The 23,366-nt window shown below is 42.0% G+C and overlaps 1 protein-coding gene across 9 annotated transcripts in view; it reads left to right on the top strand.

Annotated features, from left to right (window-relative positions):
* Positions 1-23,366, top strand: part of LDB2 (LIM domain binding 2) — a 437,269-nt gene that overhangs the window by 349,031 nt on the left and 64,872 nt on the right. For all 9 annotated transcript variants that reach the window (XM_043906128.1, XM_043906127.1, XM_043906129.1 and 6 more), the window contains exons 3-5: positions 7,196-7,368; positions 17,699-17,821; positions 20,183-20,266. In XM_043906128.1, the coding sequence (XP_043762063.1) occupies positions 7,196-7,368; positions 17,699-17,821; positions 20,183-20,266 (380 nt within the window). The remainder of the gene's footprint in view (positions 1-7,195; positions 7,369-17,698; positions 17,822-20,182; positions 20,267-23,366) is intronic.

A 23,366-nucleotide genomic window follows, 5' to 3' on the forward strand; every position in this document is an offset into this window, starting at 1 on the left:
ACAGCAAGAACCTCTGGAGAAGAGGGGCCAATGCTTGGGGACAAACAGAACAACAAGGAAAAACTTCCCAAGGAACTGGAATTCAGTGCTCAGCACCCAAGTTACCTTTGGATAATGGGCTTCTCTGTGGCTCAGATGGTAAAGAATGTGCCTGCAGTCAGGAGACCGGGGTTCAGTCCCTGGGGTGGGAAGATTCCCCGAGGAAGGAAATGGCAACCCACTCCAGTATTCTTGCCTGGGAATTCCCATGGACGGAGGAACTGGTGGGCTGCAGTCCATGCGATCGCAAAGAGTTAGACACGACTGAGCGAATAACACACACACAGACACAAATTGTTAGCTATTCTGGACTAATCCTGTTTACCTACAAGGAAGAGCATTGTTTAAACATTCTTTATACACATTTCAGACTCCTGAATAATTTAAACTGTGATCTTCTTTTCTGTTTCCTAAACACATGGATAAGTAACATATACAGTATTCCACTCACATAATATCACAGAAAATCTTCTCATGCTATCCGACTCACCATACTTTCTCTTTCCAGCTTTTTGGAGCTTTGACCTAAATGTGTTAGGAAAACAGAATCACCTTTATAATTATTAGAATCTTAATCTCCTTTCAAGTATATTTGAAAGATACAATCCCTTTCGTGGAGGCACAAATATAGATTTATCATATCAATATTTAAATTATTTTTTATTCCAAGGGTTAACGTATCAATGTAAAGCATAGGTGTAGCTTATGAGTGAGACAGTGTACAACTTATTAGACTCAGAATTGGTGTGGCTGATGAATTAGGGGACCATGGGGTCTAAATCAGAAACGTTCACTTTAAAGTCGTTTATATTGGGCTGTGCAGTGCAGTGCACCATTTATTAAATTAAAAAGACATTCTAATCTTAGGGCTTCAAAAGTAATAAAATTCTACATCAAATTCAGGATTCAGAAGAAAATGGCAGAGTTCAAAATCACAAATCTATTTTTTAACTTTATTTTTACATTATGTTACAGATACTTAGATATTTGTTATTAGAAGTGAGGTGTTAAGACAAGGACAAAAATCTGTCCTTGTGTTTCCAGCAACTACTCTGGGTTCTGTGAAGGTTTATAGAGGAAATCAATGAACGCGCTATAGAGCAGGTTCCTCAAACACATGCAATTCTTTTTTCTGGTTTCTTATTCCATTTATTGCACATTAAATGTATCTAGTGTGCATGTGTGTGTTGTATTTTTGACTCTGCTCCCTTGTAGAACAGAAGCTCTTTGATGACAGACAGAATAACAGCCTCCCAGAAAAGTTCAGTCCTAACCCCTGGAACCTATGAAGACGTTACCTTTTGGCAAAATGAACTTTGCAGATTCAATTAAATGAAGGATCTTGAGGTGGGCGATGATCTTGGATTATTTGGGTGGGCCAAGAGCACTCAGGGGGGCTTCCCAGATGACTCAGTGGGTAAAGAATCTGCCTGCAGTGAAAGAAACGCAAGAGACTTGGGTTCGATCCCTCGCTCAGGAAGATGCCCATGGAGGAGGCCATGGCAACCCACTTCAGTACTTGTGCCTGGAGAATTCTTTGGGCAGAGGAGCCTGGCGGGCTACAGTCCGTGGGGTCACAAAGAGTCGGATGTGACTGAAGTGACTTAGCATACACACATGCACAGTGCACTCATGAGGGCCCTTAAAGGTGGGAGAGGGAGTCGGAGGAGGAGGGGAGGATAGGACCATGTAGAGTCCATCCACCGTTGCTGACTCTGAAGACGGAGGAAGGGGCCACAGTCAGGAGTAAGAGAGAGCCTGTGGATGCTTGAAAAGCAAGAAAAGTGATTCTCCCCAAGAGCCTCTAGAAAGGAGCACAGCCCTGCTGACACCTTACTTTGGGCCCAGCAAGACCCGTGTCAGATTGTCAGAACTGTAAGATAAATAATAGGTGATAGATAGACAGATGGATCTTAAGACACTAAGTTTGTTGTTCTTGTTTAGTTGCTAAGTCATGTCCAACTCTGTGGCCCCATGGACTTAGCCCACCAGGTTCCTCTGTCCATGGGATTTCTCAGGCAAGAAAATTAGATTGGCTTCTCATCTCCTTCTCCAGGGGATCTTCCCAACCCAAAGGTCGAACCTGCGTCTCCATCATTGGCAGGTGGATTGTTTACCACTGAGCCACCAGGGAAGGCCACGTTTGTAGCAGCAACAATTAAAATACAGATGTCGTCTCTGACAACTTTTTCTCATCACTTCCTCTTTATTTTGTGTGTCCACTCCTTTATTCCCTGCTGAAACAAGACAGCATTAATCAAAATATCTCTGTTTACTAACCACAGAAATCTAACACAAACTCGAGCAAAAATGTGGGGGTGCATATTTCACATAAGTGGGACCTCCGAGAGATGGAGTTGGCTTCTGTCCCGGCTGGGATGAGGTCCACATCAGTCCAAGAGGGTCAGTCTCTCTGATCTGCTTCCTCTGTACAGAATTCAGCGTTTCTACAATTCACATGCTTTTAGTGGCAAAACTATCCTTTTCCAGGGAAGAATTCTAATTTGCTCATCTTTGTAGCCTAAGAGATTGAAAGTGTACTGTGATTTTCATTGCTGTACTTAGGAATGCCCCAAGACGTTTGTTTTATTGACTTATGATTCTGCAAATTTGGGCAAAGTCTCTGGAAGGCAGCTTGCGTCTGATCCATGTGAGAAATGCTCAAGGCAGCTCTTTGGGGGCTCAAGTGTCCTGAACATCCTTCATCATGCAAACTACTGCGGGCTGTTGGCTGGATGCTTAACTGGGGATGTTTTTAAATTATTTATTTTCAATTGGAGGATAATCGCTGTACAATATCATGGTGGTTTCTACCATATGTCAACATGAGTCAGCCATAGGTATAGGTATGTCTCCTCTCCCTTGAACCTCTCACTCCATCCCACCCCTCTGTTGTTCAGTCGTTCAGTCGTATCCGACTCTTTGTGACCCCATGAACCGCAGCACACCGGCTTCCCTGTCCTTCACCATCTCCCAGAGCTTGCTCAAACTCATGTCTGTTGAGACAGTGATTCCATCCAGCAATCTCGTCCTCTGTCGTCCCCTTCTCCTCCTTCCTTCAATCTTTCCCAGCATCAGGGCCTTTTCTCATGAGTCAGCTCTTTGCATCATGTGACCAAAGTATTGGAGCTTCAGCTTCAGCATCAGTCCTTCCAATGAATATTCAGGACTGATTTCCTTTAGGATAGACTGGTTGGATCTCCTTGCAGTCCAAGGGACTCTCGAGTGTCTTCTCCAGCACCACAGTTCAAAAGCATCAATTCTTCATCCCTCAGCCTTCTTTATGGTCCAACTCTCACGTCCATACATGACTACTTGAAAAACAAACTTTGACTAGACATACCTTTATTGGCAAAGTGATATCTCTGCTTTTCAATATGCTATCTAGGTTGGTCATAGCTTTTCTTCCAAGGAGCAAGCATCTTTTAATTTCCCACCCCCCAGGTTGTCACAGAATTCAGGGTTTGAGCTCCCTGCATCATGCAGCAAATGCCCACGGACTGTTTTACATACGGAACTGTACATATTTCAGTGCCACCCTCTCCTCCCCCCACTGTGTCCACAAGTGTGTTCTCTGTGTCTGCATCTCCATTTCTGCCCCGCAGATAGGTTCATCAGTACCATCTTTCTAGACTCCATATATGTGCATTAATATAGGGTGTTTGTCTTTGTCTTCTGGACTTACTTCACTCTGCGTAATCTTCAGAAACCAGATGCTGGAGAGGGGGTGAAGAAAAGGGAACTCTCTTGCACTGTTGGTGGGACTGCAAATTGATACAGCCACTGTGGAGAATGGTACAGAGATTGCCTGAAAAACGAGGAATAAAACCACCATGTGACCCAGCATTCCCAATACCGGGCATACATCCTGAAAAAACCATATTGAAAAAGACACATGTACCCCAGTGTTCGTTGCAGCAGTACTCACAATTGCTAGGACATGGAAGCAACCTGGACGTCCGTCAACAGATGAATGGATGAAGAAGTTGTGATACACATACACTGGAATATTGCATGCGTGCATGCTAAGTCGCTTCAGTCATGTCCCACTGTTTGCAAGCCTGTGGACTGAAGTCACCAGGCCCCTCTGTCCATGGGGGTTCTCCAGGCAAGAATACTGGGGTGCATTGCCGTGCTCTCCTCCAGGAGATTGTCCAGACCCAGGGATCGAACCTGAATCTCTTATGTGTTCTTGCACTGGCAGCCAGGTTCTTTACCACTAGCCACCTAGGAAGCCCCAGTGGAATATTACTCGGCCATAAAAAGGAACACATTTTGCTCAGTTCTAGTGAAGTAGATGAACCTAGAGCTTATACAGAGTGAAGTAAGACACCTTCTATTTATGAGAGCAGATCACAGGATCCAGGCCCGATCTGAAAAGAGGAGACTACATATGTAAGGTTGTGAATCCCCCTGCTGTGATTCATTGGGGTCATCAGAGTCGCTAGTCTACCACGGAGGATAACAGAGCTTTGTGTGTGATGGTCCAAGTAAGACAGTGGGAAAATGGTGGAGGTAGTCCCACAGAGGAAACAGGACTGAAAACAACCCTCAGGTGTCCTCAACAGTCATTCCCTTCAGTGATGGAAAGGATTCAGTGAAGCAAAGCTGACACCCTCTACGTCTATTGGCTATAGAGTTTGCGCATTATCTAGAGTTAGAGAGGATATACCAGATGCAGACAAATACTCTATAATTCCACTTATACACATCACCTAGAGTAGTCAAACTCATAGAGTCAGAAAATATATTGTTAGATGCCAGGGAACAGGGGGTCAAGAGGCGGGGAGAGGGAGCTAGCGTTTAAAGGGGACAGAGTTTCAGTTTAGGAAGGTGAAAACTTCAGGAGATGGGTGATGGTGAGAGTTGCCCAGCAAAGTGAACATACTTTTAAAATAGTATGCTTTATTTTATGTAACTTTTATCACAAAAAAAGATTGAAAAATTTCAATTGAAAGTTAAGGAATTTTGAACTTTTTTCCCATTTGAATTTCCTTAAACTATGAATGAAAATAATGCTTACATGTAGCAAACATTACTACAGAGAAATTAAATTGTGCATGATTCATGAATAAATGATAATGTGGCTAATCCAACGATGTTTATTTGCATAACCTTTTTAATGTGACAATTCCTTGGATATTGTAGTGAAATATTTTCACCCTACATCTATATTTTTATGGTGTGTGTTTACTTTCCACGGTACAGATCCCAAAATATCAAATTGCTAGAGCTGATTTATGGTAATTAGTTTTAAGTTGGAATATTTGAAATGCATTTAATTAATTTTAGCTGCTTAGCAAAGTACAATAAGGGTTTTCGTATTAGCAAAGTTTTCTTTATGACATATCAGCTATGCATATGTTTAAGGATATGATGGACTCAAATGACTCTTATTTGAATTTTATATTTAGCAAATAAACATGCACTATTGGGGATTAGGCAGTATTTAGGAAGTGTATGTATAAGGATTATTTAGGATGAAATTGCCAAAGATCCTGGAATATTCAGCACACACTTGTTGATTGATTTCACTGCAGTAAATATGAAGCAATAACAACTATATAAATTATTCAGAGACTAGTCATTCACATTGGGATTCTTTAGCGATCACTTCAGAAAACATTTGGCAGGATATTCTTTTTATAGTATTTTTTCCAAATCCGTGTACAAAAGAGATATAGATTCATACGAAATGGATTACTACTGATTCTTTGAAAATGAAATTAAACATTTTTAAACATTCAAGTGATGATTGCATGATCTTTCCTACTAAAGCACTCTTTGGTAATGTATTTATCTTAAATATTATTTTTGTCTTTCAGGAAGCCTTATATGGTGAATGTAAGAGATTTATTAAAACCTTGAATCACTTGAGAGTGTTTTAGTACTTTGCCTCAAAATCTGCACATAGGCAAAATTCCTGATATTATGAGTTGGGATTTTCAGTGTAAGAGGATTTAAAATCTCTGCTAAAGCAAGGGCTTGTTAGCTGTTTCTAAGCATCATATATCAGAGAGACCCAGCTACTTACGAACTGCTCAAACTAAAATGGGACAGGACAGGACACGCAGAATGAAAGAGACCAATTTAGACTAAGTGGAAGGTGTCAGGTTTTCTTAAGATGGCCCTTTGATTCTAGAAAGAGATTTTCTTCCAACTCCAGAAGCAGATAGCGCAGTCAGCATTCACGTAGGTATGGATTTCTTTGTATAGAGATAGGGATCACCTGTTAAAGATATCCATTCATTAAAGCAGTTTGAGACATGGTGTTGGAAAGTGTTTCAATGTATGCAGACGTTTTTTAAGTTCTTACTTTATATTGGAGTGTATCTGATTAACAATATTGTATAGTTTCAGGTAAACTGCAAAGGGACTCAACCATACATACACATAATATCCATTCACCCCCAAACTCCCCTCCCATCCAGGCTGCCATATAACATTGAGCGGAGTTCCTGTGCCATACAGTAGGTCCTTGCTGGGTATTCATTTTAAATGTAATAGTGTGTACATGTCCATCCCAAACTCCTATGGGCGTTTGCAGATTTGACATTAGAGACCCCAGTTATCTACTCATAAGTCATGTGACTTTCAAACATTCCTGATAACTTTTTCTTTTGTAATAATCATTTTGTTGATTATAGTTCCCTAGTCTCTTGACTTTGTGCTAAAGACCCAATGAGTGAGTAAAGCCCCAAAATAATTCATACCCCACAAAGCATTACATTATCAAAACTTATATTACTATGACTACTACTACAAATAATAAAACATGATTGAGTAACTGGTGTGCAAACAATCCATTGAAAAATCCAAGTGGATTCGATATGTTTATTTTTTGAAAATATGTTAACTTAGAGAATATCTATGAGGTCAAACGTCATCAGCATTTCCCCCTTTATGTTTAAAGTACTAACTCTGACATTATTGATGGACACCAAATCTGGAAAGATGACCGCATAAATTTTTCCTGAATACTTAGAGATTTTGTTTTATTAACTGTAAGCCATAAAGGATGTGGCAGTTGGTAAGGAGGGAAAATTTGCCTCTTGGTATGATCTGTATCCCGTTGGAGGTCTGGCCGTGGTGTGGGGTGTATGGGACCATCCGGACATTATCGTTAATGGTTTGTTTCTCTGTGTCTCTCTTCCAGCTATTGGCAGGACCCTCATCCCTCGTTATTTTAGCACTGTGTTTGAAGGAGGGGTGACCGACCTGTACTACATCCTCAAACACTCGAAGGAATCCTACCACAACTCATCCATCACGGTGGACTGCGACCAGTGTGCGATGGTCACCCAGCACGGGAAGCCCATGTTTACCAAGGTACGGGGCGCGCTCGGTGACAAGGCTTGCTCTTCTCTGGGTGAACGGCAGGATACTAATGAGGGTTTCCTTCTGGAACTTTAAGCTGACCTCTCACATGCCAAATCCGAGCAGCCCTGTGAGGTCATCTTTTTGGTTTGTAACCTGGCAAGACTCTTTGGGGGGACCCTGTGCATTTGATACAGACCCCAGGAAAGTCAAATGGGATAAACCTTCAAGAAAGAGAAGAACATTTTGGCTGCCTATCAAATTTAGGCTACTAAATTACAATTTTAGTGTTTTTTTCTTTTTTTTTTAATTCAGATATGTTTGACATTTAACAGGCTTCTCTGGTAAACACTCAACCTGTTAGGCGGGAGACACAAGTTTGTTCCCTGGGTTGGGAAGATCCCCTGGAGAAGGGAATGGCAACCCACTCCATTGTTCTTGCCTGGAGAACTCCAGGGACTGAGGGGTCTGGCGGGCTTCAGTCCATGGATTCACAGAGTGTCGGACACCACTAGCGGCTAACACTTATACCACTTATACTTTTTTTTTTCTTCTTCTTCTTCTCTAAGGGTATTAGTGTTACGTTTACAACATGTTGATTTGATACATGTGTATATTGTGAGGTGATTACAATAAATGTAGTTAACATCCATCACTGTGCTTAGTCACTCAGTCTTATCCAACTCTTTGCGACCCCATGGACTCTAGCCCCTCGAGATCCTCTGTCCGTGGGGTTTACCAGGCAAAAATAATGGAGTGGGTTGTATGCCCTCCTCCAGGGGATCTTCCTGACCCGGGGATCGAACCCAGGTCTCCCGCATTGCAGGCGGATTCTTTACTGTCTGAGCCACCGGGGAAGCCCCACATCCATCGCTACACGTTTAGAATTTCTTTCTTGTGACGAAGCCCTTTAACACATTATTGACTGGGGGATTTTTGTAGACACTAACGCCTGTGGTGTTAATATGTCTCTGGTCAGTAATGTGTTAAGGAATATTAGTGTGTTTCAAATATATAACACTCGAAAAATACTATGTTTTATTCACTATAGCCCATGATGATATACATTACATAGAATTTCGGTTTTGATACTCAGGGATATCCTACAACTAAAAGAACATTCTTCTATTATTGTGCATTCAGTGTTTGTGCTTTGTTATTGAAATTAAAGTTTTTAAAGCTAAATTCAAATATTAAGAAGCAGGGGGAAAATGAAGCAACCACAATTCAGCTAGTCATAATCTTTAAGGAACACAAAAGTATAAAAATATAAATGGAACACTATAGACAATCACTTCATATCATCTCCCAAGCAGAAAAATTACTAAGAATAAATATTTAGACAAAGAATCTGGCAAATGGAAGTTTATTTTAATGAACACTAGTTCATTGCATTTTGACTAAGACTCAGTGTGAAACTGATTTGTAACATCAACAAGACCAGTTCTCTCTTTTAGCTGAAAACACATGACAACCTTCTCTTTATAGTTAAGAGAAGTTGAATTACCAGGGTTAATTGCAGAAGCCTAAATTATAAAACTGAAGATGTGTCTGCTACTTACACACTATTTTGCTGAAAGAGTAGATATAAAACATTTATTATTTAAAGTATTCTTTGATCTTGGTGTAATTTCACCTTTCCGGTGCCCACAGGGGTGTTAAAAACCACAGGCAAAGGAAATGCTTATATAAATGCAAAAACGAATCATCCAATGCCATTAAGTTTATGGTATCTCGATGATCATCCATAGACATTTTAAATGTGGAACAGGAGGCGGGTTTTTCCCATTTTCCCTTTTTAACCACTGAGCAGAGAGAAAAGCTGTCAGTCTGGGATAAGGAAGATTCCCACCGCATGTGATGGAGCGTGCTGGTCTTGAAGAGAGTTTTGCTGTGTGGAAAGGAATGGTCACCTGGGTGATGGTTTACCCTGTCCATCACTCACTTATTTTTGAAGACACAAAACATTTACATCACCTTGTGGACACAGGAGCCGTTTCTAGCATTACAAAGCCTGAACACTGCAAGGAGAGCCTTCTTCTCTCGCTTCAGTATCCTTTGTGTAGGCTTAGTGTTACTTTCCCTGGAAGAGGAAATGGCAACTCACTCCAGTATTCTTGCCTGGAGAATTCCATGGACAGAGGAGCCTGGCGGGCTACAGTCCGTGGGGTGGCAAAGAGTCGGACACAACTGAGCAACTAAGACACACACACACACACACACACACACACACACACACGGTGTTACTTTTGGGCGTCCCACGTGGCACTAGTGGTAAAGAATCTGCCTGCCAGTGCAGGAGACATAGGAGACACAGGTTCGATCCCTGGGTCAGGAAGATCCCCTGGAGAAGGAAATGGCACACCATTCCAGTATTCTTGCCTGGAAGATCCCGTGGCCAGAGGAGCCTGGTGGGCTACAGCCCAGTGGGCCACAAAGAGTCGGACACAGCTGAGCCACTGAACACACTAACATTAGTGTTACTTTTAGGTCATTCAAGAAAAACACATCAGTGTCTTATGCTTTCAGAGAAAAAAGAAATCTGTGATAATTAAACTTGGCTGTAATGAAGGAACTACTTCCAAAGCTTGTAGCCACTGAAAATAAAAATGCATATTGCAATGAGCCTTTCATATATTTCCTCCATTTCTTTCTCAGACCGAAACTGTCTCAGAAATGAACATAGTCAGTTGCTCTGAAGATATCGTGCTGTACATGCCAGATTGGTTTTAAATCAAAAAGAATCCCATTCTTCTTATGACTTGATAAGGTGTTTTGTGTTTTTTTCATTCAAATTAAGAAACCAAGGCTCTCTGTTGCTCCTCCTCCCGGCTGGAGTACTCCCACTCATATGGCAGCCCCTCCCACACGGGGACATTCTCCTGAACTCAGCTCTCTGGATTTCAAGCTTTAATTATTTAGATCACCCATCTGACTCTACTCTGTGGCAATACTTTTGCCAGCTCCGGTAATGAATATTTCTATACTGTGATGAAAAATATCACTTTCTGGGAAATGTAGCTTAGCTGTGTGGCCTTCGTCCAGATGCTAATTATGCACATTTATTTTTAGAAAATTCCAAAGCGTTTCATTTTCTCTCTCTCTCTTTTTTTTTTTTTTTTTTTTTGCTCCTTGGGTGATTATTATACTACACAAAGAATCTTTCCAATTTTTCTTTTGTTCTTATATTAATTAAAAATAACTCATCTTTGTGTAATAAAATAATATGGTGATTTAGTAGAAATCAGAAGGCTAATGACCTTTCAGGATCACAAAGAAAAATAGTTTGGTAGCTGATACTTTATTTTTTTTTTAAAGGGGAGCCTGCTATTAGTACATGGTATCACTTAGCACATTATGTGTAGGCATTATCACATTGTTCTAATTTAGACTATCAATAAACTCTAATTCTCCAAATAGCATTTAACTCTGCATTTCTGAGTTGCTTTTATGAAAATGTGGTCAACTGCTGAATCAAAAATCAGCCTCAGCCCTAATCAACAGTAATATTTAATGTTCCTCAGGACCACAAAACATGTTTTGCAATTTCCTGACCCTAGGAACACTATAGATGCTGTAATGAGAGTTTTTACACATATATTCTGAAGGCTTTCTTTTCTGTATTCAACTTTGGATCAAATTGGAAACAAAGCTTAATAATCAGAAGAGCAATCCCTAAGGTTTTCAGAATTAAAGACCTCTGAATTGTATTTGAGGATGTGAATTCTAGCCGATACAGAAAGGACCCTCTCTGGGGTACATGTTGCATTATTTTGGGGATCACAAACTGGAACCATAATTACAGCCATTATTGGATACCATATCATTTCTATAAACATAGACTATGGTCTTTTCTTATCTCAATTATTTACTGTGAAATTATTTACTACTGTGGAGAAGTACCATGGAAATACCAACCAGTGTGGGCCTCGCTGGTAGCTCAGCTGGTAAAGAACCTGCCTGCAATGCAGGAAACCCCAGTTCAATTCCTGGGTTGGGAAGATCCGCTGGAGAAAGGATAGGCTACCCTCTCCAGTATTCTTGGCCTCCCCTGGTGGCTCAGATGGCAAAGAATCTACCTGCAATGCAGGAGACCTGGGTTCAATCCCTGGGTTAGGAGGATCCCCTGAAGAAGGGAATGGATACCCACTCCAGTATTCTGGCCTGCACAATTCCATCAACAGAGGAGCCTGGCAGGCTACAGTCCATGGGGTCGCAAAGAGTCAGACATGAGTAACTCATTTTTTTTCCAGTATGAGTCCTCACTGATGTCTCTGACAGTCAGTTCATCATTATTATTATGTTATACTCTTGTGTGTAAGCTCAGTCGCTCAGTCGTGTCTGACTCTGCTACCCCATGGAATGTAGCTCGCCAGGCTCCTGTGTCCGTGGGATTTTTCCAGGCAGCAATACTGGAGTGGGTTGTCATTTCCTACTCCAGGGATTCTTCCTGACCCAGGGGTTGAATCCCCATCGCCTGCCTTGCAGGCGGATTCTTTACCATCTGAGCCACCAGGGCACCCCATGTTATACTCTTATCCTAACCAAATTATTATAATATCAATGATCACATTGCTCGAATAAATGTGTATGTATGTATTTAATGTCATCCTCCAAGATTTATACATTTATCTCTCACGCATGTGTGCTAAGTTGCTTCAGTCATATTCGACTCTTTGCGACGCTATGGACTGCAGCCCACCAGGCTCTTCTGTCCAAGGGATTTTTCCAGGCAAGAATACTAGAGTGGGTTGCCATGCCCTACTCCAGGGGATCTTTCCAACCCAGGGATTGAACCTTTGCCTCTTAAAGCTACCTGCATTGGCAGGCAAGTTCTTTATCATTAGCACTGCCTGGAAAGCCCCTTACGCTCTCATCCTGACTCTAATGGAATTACTATAACATCAATGAGTATATCACTCTAGTAAATGTATATATATGTATTTACATATGGGCTTCCTTGGTGGCTAAGTAGGTAAAGAATCTTCCTGCAATGCAGGAGACCTGGGTTCAATCCCTGAGTCAGGAAGATCCCCTGGAGAAGTAAACAGCAACCCACTCCAGTATTCTTGCCTGGGAAATTCCATGGACAGTGCAGCCTGAGGGGCAAAGGTGTCCATGGGATCACGAAGTGTTGGACACAACTGAACGACTACATCACTATGGATTTACATGAGCAGCATTTCTAAGTAAGATACACTGATCCTGATGCAACTGTTAATCTAAAAATCTTAGTCCATGCATACTGTTCTCAGCATAAAGACCAAGAAAATTAAATGAACACTCCACTCCCATCTAACAAGCATATTATATTTCATAAAAGCTGCATGAGAATCATTTTGTTATACAATGACATGGTCAGCATTGCCTTACAATTAGGCAAAGAAAGAAAAGGGTTAAAAAGCTACGGGTTAGTTTGAGAAATGTTCTTTTTTAGTTCTCTTATTCCTGGCCTAGTCTCAAGCCAACACGTGATGCACTGAATGCCTGCCAGCCTCTTTCTTGTTGATCCTCCGGAGACCATCTGTGCTGGGGGCATTGATTAGAGTGTGTCTGCTGGGATTACATCTTTTCTGTTGCCATGCCAACTAATCAGCTGATTTTGGTTACCACAGAAACAAAATGTCAGAGCTCACAGTAACATGAATTCAGCACAACAGAAAATGTTTTCTTAATTGGGGACCCTTTTGAATTTGGATTCCAAGTGAAAGGCAGATTTTTTTTTAAAAAAAGGCCAACTTTAGATAAAAGCTACATTAATTGTATTGATTATGAGGAATGTGCAGAGTTTTCTGAAAAGAGGAAACATTAATTCCTCTTTGTAAGCTATGCTCATTTTTTTATTACTCCAAACAAGGAATATATATATGTATATTTTTTTAAGCACCTCTACTTCATTTTCTGATTGTTGCATGTAAAATAAAATAAATCACAAAACCTTCAGTTTCCTTTGACCTCCATGAGAGGGGCAAGGGGTGGAGAGGGTGCGCAGGGCTTGGGAGGAGACTATGGGAAGAATTGCTTGGGGAAGGTCAGCATTGACCAAATTGTCTCCCATCCTTTCATTCAAGGAAGTCACCAGGGCTGACTCCTTAGATGCTAAAGAATCAGCCTGCAATGCCAGAAACCTGGGTTCAGTCCCTGGGTCGGGAAGATCCCCTGGAAGAAGGAAATGGCAACCCACTCCAGTATTCTTGCTTGGAGAATCCCATGGACAGAGGAGCCTGGCAGGCTACAGTCCATGGGGTCACAAAGAGTTGGACACGACTGAGTGACTTTCACGCCACTTCAGTCATCTAGTTTCCCTTAAAGAAAACACTTAGATTCAATTCTCAGGATTCCTCTCTTGCACATTCTTTGTCCGGGATAAACCTGAGTACTTGGTTTTAGCTGAGAAAGGAGTGTCCAAGGTTGTTGCGATGTTTCTTTTCCTAGACCCTTAGCAGTTTGATGGCAAGAAGAGTCCTCAGCAGGTTTGCTACATCACAGTAAACAAAGAATACAGTTGAATGTGGCCTTAGAGATTCTCCAACTGAGTAATTCACCACAAGAACTCCATCCAGGCCTTCCCTTTATTAAATCCTCTTCCTGTAGAAGTAAACCAGAACCTCTCTCTGCCTTGGGTTTGTGTCTCATAAATACAAAACAAATAGATTAGATAATAAAAAAAGCATGACATTTAACTAGGCTAATATTTGCTTAAACAGCCAATAACCCCCTTTCTTTAAAAGAAAAGGATTATGGCATCCAAATATCCCTGTCCTGCCTTGCCAAGACATTTCTCTGCCCTTGTCTGGCGATAGTCACCTCCCTTCTGAGAAAGCCTCCCCTGCAGGTGGCTTCTGTCTGTTAACACTCAGGGAAGAATTGCGTGGCTTAATCTCCATGCAACTCTTTGGAAAACCTTGGTAAATAAATTCTGATGCTGATGGGCAAGGCTGTGGAGGAGTGGTGTGGAGACGCTGAAGTCCTCCCCCATTTCACTGCGTTCAACTCTCATGGTGAAGATGCCAGAGGTGAGGCTCTGAAGACCACTTATCCGAGGAGTTTGGGGGCAAGGAGCCCAAATGCTTGGAATTACCCACAGCTTGTGCTAATCGGATCTGAGTCAGAGGCCTTCACCCAGATTATCAATAATTATCTGACAGTGCTTCTGAGACCTTTGATGAAATGAAAATGGCAGCTGTTACTAGCATCTTTCTTTTTTTTAAGCATCTTCCTTAAGTGGTGCTCTATCAACAGGTTAATAATTCTCAGGCACTTAGTGTTTTGCTTGTTTAAAGAAAATAGTTCTTAAAAAAAAAAAATAGTTCTTTAAATTAGAGAGACTAGAAAGCACCTCACCCAGTGCCTAGGACATAGTTGGAATTCAATAAGTGATGGGTTTTGGTATAAAATTCCCAAAGAAGGAAGTGATTATTCAGTTCAGTTCAGTAGCTCAGCCGTGTCAGACTCTTTGAGACCCCATAGACTGCAGCGCGCCAGGCCTCCCTGTCCATCACCAACTCCTGGGGTTTACCCAAACTCATGTCCACTGAGTCGTTGATGCCATCCAACCATCTCATCCTCTGTCGTCCCCTTCTCCTCCTGCCCTCAATCCTCCCAGCATCAGGGTCTTTTCAAATGAGTCCCTTGGACTGCAAGGAGATCCAACCAGTCCATCCTAAAGGAAATCAGTCCTGAATATTCATTGGAAGGACTGATGCTGAAGCTGAAACTCCAATACTTTGGCCACCTGATGCAAAGAGCTGACTCATTAGAAAAGACATTTGAAGTGATTCTCAAGATTTCATAAAAGGTTGATGTAGTGTGCTATGTTACTTCAGTCGTGTCCAACTCTTTGTGACCTCACGGACTGTAGCCCGCCAGGCTCCTCTGTCCATGGGATTCTCCAGGCAAGAACACTGGAGTGGGTTGCTGTGCCCTGATCCAGGGGATCTTCCTGACTCAGGGGTTGAACCCCTGTCTCTTATGTCTCCTTTACCACTACCGCCACCTTGGGAAGCCTAAAAGAATGATTTATATTGCTAATTATCTTCATGGACTATTGTTTAGACTATTTCTAAAATGACTATATTCCCTATTCAGTTGACTGTTATTTTTTCTTTAAGTGTAAATGCAATGATTTCCAAAGTTTTGTACTTTTTTTAGTCTAAGAAATCTTTCTCCAGAAAGGCTTGATCAGAGGTCCACTACTTAAAACAGATAAAACTGAAGCTATTCTGGTTGAATCAAGAAAGTGAGTGGGAATCTCAGTGTTAGGTGGAGGCTTAGGTCTTCCCAGAAGAGCCCCTGATAACAGCTCATAACCCCCTGAGTCTCAGATAGGACATTACAACAATCCCTGGTCTAAGGCTCTGTGTTCTTTGCTTGCATGTCTTTCATCTTTAAACTATCATTTACTGCCAAGTACAATACCAGGCGGGTTTCCATGGTGTCTCAGCCGTGAAGAATCCACCTGCCAATGCGGGAGACATGGGTTCAATCCCTGGGTCAAGATCACCTGGAGAAGGAAATGGCAACCTACTCCAGGATTCTTGCCTGGAGAATCCCGTGGACAGAGGAGCCTGGCGGGCTACAGTCCATGGGGTCACAAAGAGTTGGACATGACATAGCGACTAACCAACAACAACAATACTAGGCAATCTATATACTAAATTTCACATAATATACTTTCCCAACATCCCTGTCTAAGAGTATTCTTATCCTTATCCTGCAGATGAGGAAATTGAAACTTATGGAATCCGTCTGATTTTACAAAAGTTGCAAAATAAGTGGAAAAGAGAGTCAAGATTTGAATCTAGGACTTTCTGGTGCAAAGCCTCCTATTTTGTACTGTTTCTCTAGGCAAACGTGGGCTGAATAATGAGCTGCAATTATTTAAACTGGACCAATATACTGTCACTGCTTCCCATCTTAGAGCTGAGATAGAATGAGTGGCATAAGACTCCCCCACATTTTCTTTCATTTCAAAGTCATTAACAGTGAAAAAAGGCTTCCCCAATGGCTTCGTGGGTAGTAAAAAATCTGCCTGCAATGCAGGAGACCCACGAGATGCGGGTTCAGTCCCTGGGTCGGAAAGATCCCCTGCAGAAGGAAATGGCAACCCACTCCAGTATTCTTGCCTGAAAACTCCCATGGACAGAGAAGCCTGGCAGGCTACAGTCCAATGGGCTGCACAAGAGTCAGACATGACTGAACAACTAAGCACAGAGCACAACAGTGAGAAGAAATGTGAATAAAATAGGAACTAGGGAATCTCCTGACAGTCCAGTGGTTAGGACTTGGCCATTTCATGGCCACGAGCCCAGGTTCAATCCCTGGTCAGGGAACTAAGATCCCGTAAGCTGTCAAAAAAAGAAAAATGAACTGCATGCCAAAAATCATCTGACTTTCAAAAGCAGATAAAAATGCCACCCTGTCACTGATCACTCTATAAGACTCACTATATTTCATTAATAATATACATTTATCTTAGATTAATTTGGCTTCCCAAAGCCTGGCCCTTTGTACAAGCAGAATTCGTCATGGCTAATAGAATGTGATTCAAGGAATTCACCCTAAAATGCCTTTCTTTCCAAACATCCATAACTGATAACCCACAGCCTTGGATTAAGCACCACCCTCTGACATTTCTCTTTGGAAACGAAAACTTCCTCTGCTTCAGTTCAGCTCAGTTTAGTCACTCAGTCGTGTCCGACTCTTTGCAACCCCATGGACTGCAGCACGCCAGGCCTCCCTGTCCATCACCAACACCCGGAGCTTGCTCAAACTCATGTCCATCAAGTCGGTGATGCCATCCAACCATCTCATCCTCTGTCGTCCCCTTCTCCTCCTGCCTGGGTGACCTTGAAGTAACTCACACTTACACAGGAATACGTTTATTAGGTACTTTCTCCCAGAGTAGGATAACCGAGATTAGAACAAAGCTCAAACTCTTTTTCTAGAAGTATGATGAAAGTGGAGGAGAAAGAAGGTGAAAGCATGCTGATGTTATGGGGGACACTCTGTATACCAGGAGTGTTTGACATGGCATCGCTTATAAGATGGGCTTTGTCTGCATATTTACAAATGAAGAAATAGGGGCTCCTGGAGTTTCAGCCAAAACTAGTTGAGTTACCAGTAGCTCATGCCTGGTGAGCTGCTGTGCTGACCTTTGACCCCATTAATTTCAGAGCTGATACCTGTCTCCTTGGATACATCATCTGTGCCACATTTTTGCCAGGATCAAGCACCTCCCAAGAGGAGTCAGGGAGACTGTGTTGAGTGGCTGACGTGTGAATTACAGAAACGTCGTGATCCCCAAGTGCATAACCACTGAGCCCCCTGTTTATCCTTCCAGGTGTGTACAGAAGGCAGACTGATTTTGGAGTTCACCTTTGACGACCTCATGAGAATAAAAACGTGGCACTTTACCATTAGACAATACAGAGAGTTAGTCCCAAGAAGCATTCTAGCCATGCATGTAAGTACCTTAATTTCTATTTCACTTTCTTCCCTTTCATCCCCTCACCTTACCCAGAAAAGAGAAGCCATGTTTTCTCACTGTGAAACAGCTCCCAGAAACTTCACACTTTAGGTAATTAACTCTAAATTTTGAGTTTTCCCCTCAACCATTTTCACCAACAGGCCCCTTTTGCCCTCCTTTGTTTCTGAGTTTGGTGCGTTGTAAGACTATTTTCTTTCCTACTTTATTATTTTAAACTCCAAATGAAGGTTACCTCAATAAACAGTGTGTACTTTTCTTAAATTCCATGCATTTGTTATCAAGTGCCACTCTGCCTGGGCTAATAAACCTGTTACATATAAATGAGGAGAGAAATAAAACAAGGAATAGGAAAAACAGTTTCCAGTTTTTATTGGAACCATCTGACAAGATGTGGGGTTCACATACCTCAGATTTGTGTCTACACACTTCCTAACCCCGGCATTGGAAACCCGAGGAAGACCTGGGTTCCTCTTGGTTGCATTTGGCTGTAAATCATATCAAATTGGTTGGACATCAAGAAGGTGCAAGGGTGTATTCGATGCCAATCTAGAGAGATGTTTTGGTGGTAAGACTTGACAGAAACTCATCAGGTCAGTCCCATAAGAAGGCGTAACCAGGCATTAACTTAATAAATCTTTCTTCCAGAATGCACGATGCAGCAGTTTCTGGGAAAATGCTTTGGAGCAAAATCAGATTTGAGCCCGATTTTTAAGACCCTGTGTGGTGAAAAGAGAATACAATTAACAGCTGTAATTGTAACCTACTCCAGTACTGAACAACAAGCCACTCCAGTATTCTTGCCTAGAGAATCTCAAGGACAGAGGAGCCTGGTGGGCTACAGTCCACAGAGTCACAAAGAGTCAGACACAACTGAAGTGACTTAGCTTGCATGCACGCATGTCTACCGCGGACCCTCTTTTCAGAAATTGACATGAAAAATGGCAAGCTATTTTCACCTACATTAGTTTTGTTTTTTTTTTTTTTAATTTATATACACAAAGCCAATTGGTTGCATTACTCTGAGGGAAATTAAGTACAGAAAAAGAATAAATTAAGATGTTGGTATAACCTAGATGGTCTCATGAATGCAGACCTGGAGGCAAGGAGATGTTTACTTAAAACTTCCTCTCTTTAGCAATAGTTTATATCTATCAAGAAAGAAGGAAAAATAAACAGAAAGAAAGAGCAATGACTAAGAGACTCACCTTACAATGGAATCCAGAAAGAATTTGTCTTCTTTTCTCACCAAACAGAACATTGGGGGTGGCCCGTGAAACATGACATCTTGGTATTTTTAATGTGGCTGATATTTATGAAAATAGAATGCATACCTTTACAATCCTTCAGGATGAAAGTTGTTGAGGACATCTATTTTTAGCCTCAGCTTAACAGGGAGGAGAGTTAGACATTTTTAATATATACGTATTAATATATTTCATAGCAGTTGCAAAATTTTCAAATATAGGACTCAACTCCAAGCTGCTACAAACACTGTCACAAGATTTCCTTGGTGGTCCAGTGGTTAAGAATCCACGTTTCCATTGCAGGAGTCTCAGGTTCGATCCCTGGTCTGGGAACAAAGATCCCCCATGCCTCATGATGTGGTCAAAAACAAAATAAAAATAAATAAAAATGTGCCCCCCATAAATAACATCAGTAGATAATTAATAGAGATTAGAATAAAAAATTTGAAGATCTTTTTAAAAAAACTATTATAACATACAAGAAAGGCCAGTCCTAAAACATGTGTATGTGTGTGCTAAGTCATTTCAGTTCTGTCTGACTCTTCACAACCCCGTGGATTGTAGCCTGGCCAGGCTCTTCTGTCCATGGTATTTCCCAGGCAAGAATACTGGAGTGGGTTGCCATTTCCTCCCCATCCAGGGATCAGACCCAAGTCTTTTACATCTTCTGCATTAGCATTGGCAGGCAGGTTCTTTACCGCTAGCGCCACCTGGGAAGCCCTAAAGCATGGTTTTGCCAAACCCAGACCCCACCTCCCCTCAGGGTTGAGGGGGTGCCAGGGACCTGGAGGTGTCCTGACCGGGCTTAATAACCCTCCTCTGGAAGACACGGGGCCTCTCATGGAGGAAGTAAAGTCCTTTCTCCCATCGGACTAAGTTCAATTCTCCCTGGCAGTGAGTCTTGCACCACTGACCCAAAGGTGACCTTGAGCGTTATACGCAAGTATCTTCAAAATGTAAAATAAATTACCTCCAGCAACCTACTCTCTGAGAAAAACTGACAAGGTGCATGTCTTAGCAGCAGTAGCACAATCAGGACTTCCTTGATGCCATCTTGCGGGGATAAAATATTTGATTTTTTTTTCCTATTTAGGCACAAGATCCTCAGGTCTTGGATCAACTGTCCAAAAACATCACCAGGATGGGGCTGACAAATTTCACCCTCAACTACCTCAGGGTAAGACCAATGGGCTGAGGATATTTCCCGCTGAGTTTGAAAAGTGTTTTAGAGATTTAAGCATATCTTGAACCAAGGATGCTGGGAGGGATCGGGGGGCAGGAGGAGAAGGGGACGACAGAGGATGAGATGGTGGATGGCATCACCGACTCGATGGACATGAGTTTGAGTAAACTCCGGGAGTTGGTGATGGACAGGGAGGCCTGGCGTGCTGCGATTCATGGGGTCACAAAGAGTCAGACACGACTGAGCGACTGAACTGAACTGAACTGAAGTAAGGAATTAAAATGAGGTAATACAGCACAATACATATGTCTTTTTAAAATGTATCTTATTCAAGTATAGTTAATTTACAATGTTGTGTTAATTTCTACTGTAAAGCAAAGTGATTCAGTTATACATCTATAGACATTCTCTTTCGTATTCTTTCCCATTATAGTTATCACAGGATATTGATATAGTTCCCTGTGCTATACAGTTGGAATTTGTCGTTTATCCATTCCGTGTATGGTAGTTTGCATCTGCTAATCCGAAACTCCCAGTTCATCTCTCCCGTTGCCTCCGCCTTGGCAATCCCGAGTCTGTTCTCTATAGCTGTCAGTCTGTTTTTTAAATAAATTCATTTGTGTCTTATTTTAGATTCCACATGTATGTGCTATCACTTCTACTCTAAGAAGTATTTGTCTTTCTTCCTCTAACATACTTCACTTAGTATGATAATCTCTAGATCCATCCATGTTGCTGCGAATGACGTTATTTCATTCTTTTCTATGGCTGAGCAATATTCCACATATATATGTACCACATCTTACGTATCCACTCATCTACTGATAGACCTTTCGGTTGTACCCAAGCCTTGGCAGTTGTGAATAGCCGCACAATGTATATGTCTTAAACCACTCTGTGTGTGTGTGTGTGTTTGTGTGTGTGTGATCAATGGATGATTGGATTTAATTAACAAAAAGCATTGAACCTAGACTTTGTCAGGGTTGAGCATCTTCTCTCTGTATGACTCCCAGAAAGAATTTTTCAAAGGCTGGCAATGTCTCTCTCATCAAATGCTTTGGCACTGTTTCCCTTCTGATGGTCTCAAGTTGCCAGTGTCCCATTGCTGAGTTCATAGTCTCTGTGTCTGCGTCCAGACACTGGTCACTCCTGAGGAGGCTCAGCGTGCCTTCCAGAGAGGGTCCCCTGAAGAAACTCACCTCAGTGCTGGAACACAGACATTTATTTCTAAGGCTTGTTGGTGACTCTGTGTGTTACATGCAATAGATTTTCTGGTTTAGATATAAAGTGAATTTTTATTAAAAAAAATTAAATGTTTGGCAAAACTCTCTACCCCCATAATTCAGCCTCCATAGTTGGTCTAACAGGGTAACAAACATCATACTGTTTCTTTTTCAAATGTTCTATACTCATTTTATAAATCAGTGTTTTCATGTTTTTAAATTCACTTTTTGATCAGAGTATAATTGCTTTACAATGTTGTGTTGGTTTCTGCTATACAACAAAGTGAATCAGCTGTGTGTGTCTATCCCCTCCTTCTTGAGCTCCCTCCCTCCCACCCCGAACCCTCTAGGTCATCACTGAGCACTGCAGTGCTGTACCGTAGATGGCCACTAACTGTCTGTTTTACACGGGGTGGTGTATGTGTGATCCCCTGGAGGAGAGCACGGCAACCCACTCCAGTGTTCTTGCCTGGAGAATCCCATGGACAGAGGAGCCCGGCAGGTTGCAGTCCATAGGGTTGCAGAGTTGGACACATCTGAAGCGACTTTGCACACACACACATGCATGGTGTATATATGTCAATGCTGGTTTTCAGTGTGGAGTGGCAGTCACCACGTTGTAAGTAGAGGATATGGTTTCCTTCATAAAGCGAGCATTGCCTTCCAGAACCAACACGAAGGCAGTGGCCATGGTCCACATCCCTTTGCCTCTGAGTCGCTGGCTTCCACATTGCCTTGCTTCTCTGGGGCCCACCCCATCAGACTGTGTATGCCATTGTTTCTTTTCCTTTTTATCTACCTGAAAACTTATGTTTACTATTAGATGAAAGCATTGGAATGTGTTCATTTATTTGGCAGTTGATTCTGAGAGGTGGAAAGAATCAGATTCATAGTAAATTCACATTTAAGCTTTTAAAAATGCAATTAAACAGGAAGGAAAACAGCAGTGCTGTAGAATCTATTCAACCCAAAAATAGTATAATGGTTGACATTATCAAATTCAGTGGTTACAAAATATACTATTGTTTCTTTATCCTTAAGGGCAGGTTTGCGAATCTTATTTTGAATTCGCAGTCCTCTAAGTTCAATCACGTTTGCATACTTTGACATGTTGAAATGCTTTGGCAGGACCTTCTCTTCTGTAAATGAAGAATGATTTTCACAGATGTTTCCAAATCGTGCCCTCATTGCAATGTGACGGGCGCTGAACTAGATCTGAAGATTCAAAGATGAAAGTCATGGCACCTGTTATGAAGAAACCCTCCCCTATGAGGGTTTATAAAGAGAGGTCTATAAAGAGAGATCATTGTGTATGAAAAGGATGAATATCATGATACAAGTTTCCAGACTGAGTTATGGGAGTATAAGATAGACATCTCAGGTGAATCAACCAGAGAAGGTTTCATGGAGGAGGTGATGCCTGAGTAGAATGTGAAAGAATGAATAAAGAAAAGCCAGAGGAAGGAGGAGGAAGGCCTTTTCCATCAGAGGGAGCGGAAGGAGCACAGGTTAGGGAATGGAATGCCGAGCAGTTTGGTGATGCTGAGATGCGAAGGGCGAGGCCAAGGAGAAGAGGGAGAGAGAATTTGTTGGGAGCCAGATCTTGGAGCAATTGGCTGGCTGGGCTACCAGGGCCAGGAATGCACAAAAGGATTAAACATGAGGATAGCAGGGTCTCCGTCCTGAGTAAAGGAAGAAGAGTCTTCTTCCATTTGGTTTAGATGCCCCAGAACCAAATCCAGTTGTTGTGGCAAGACCCAGAATCAGCCTCACTCCCCGCCACCTCATGCCAACACACCTGCCGCCTTGGATGCCATGAGCCAGGTCGCTCTCCACTAAACGGTTCAGAGGGAAACCAGGGTCTGCACAGG

The sequence above is a fragment of the Cervus elaphus genome, chromosome 6 (genome assembly GCF_910594005.1).
Source record: "Cervus elaphus chromosome 6, mCerEla1.1, whole genome shotgun sequence".
NCBI classification, from domain to species: domain Eukaryota; kingdom Metazoa; phylum Chordata; class Mammalia; order Artiodactyla; family Cervidae; genus Cervus; species Cervus elaphus.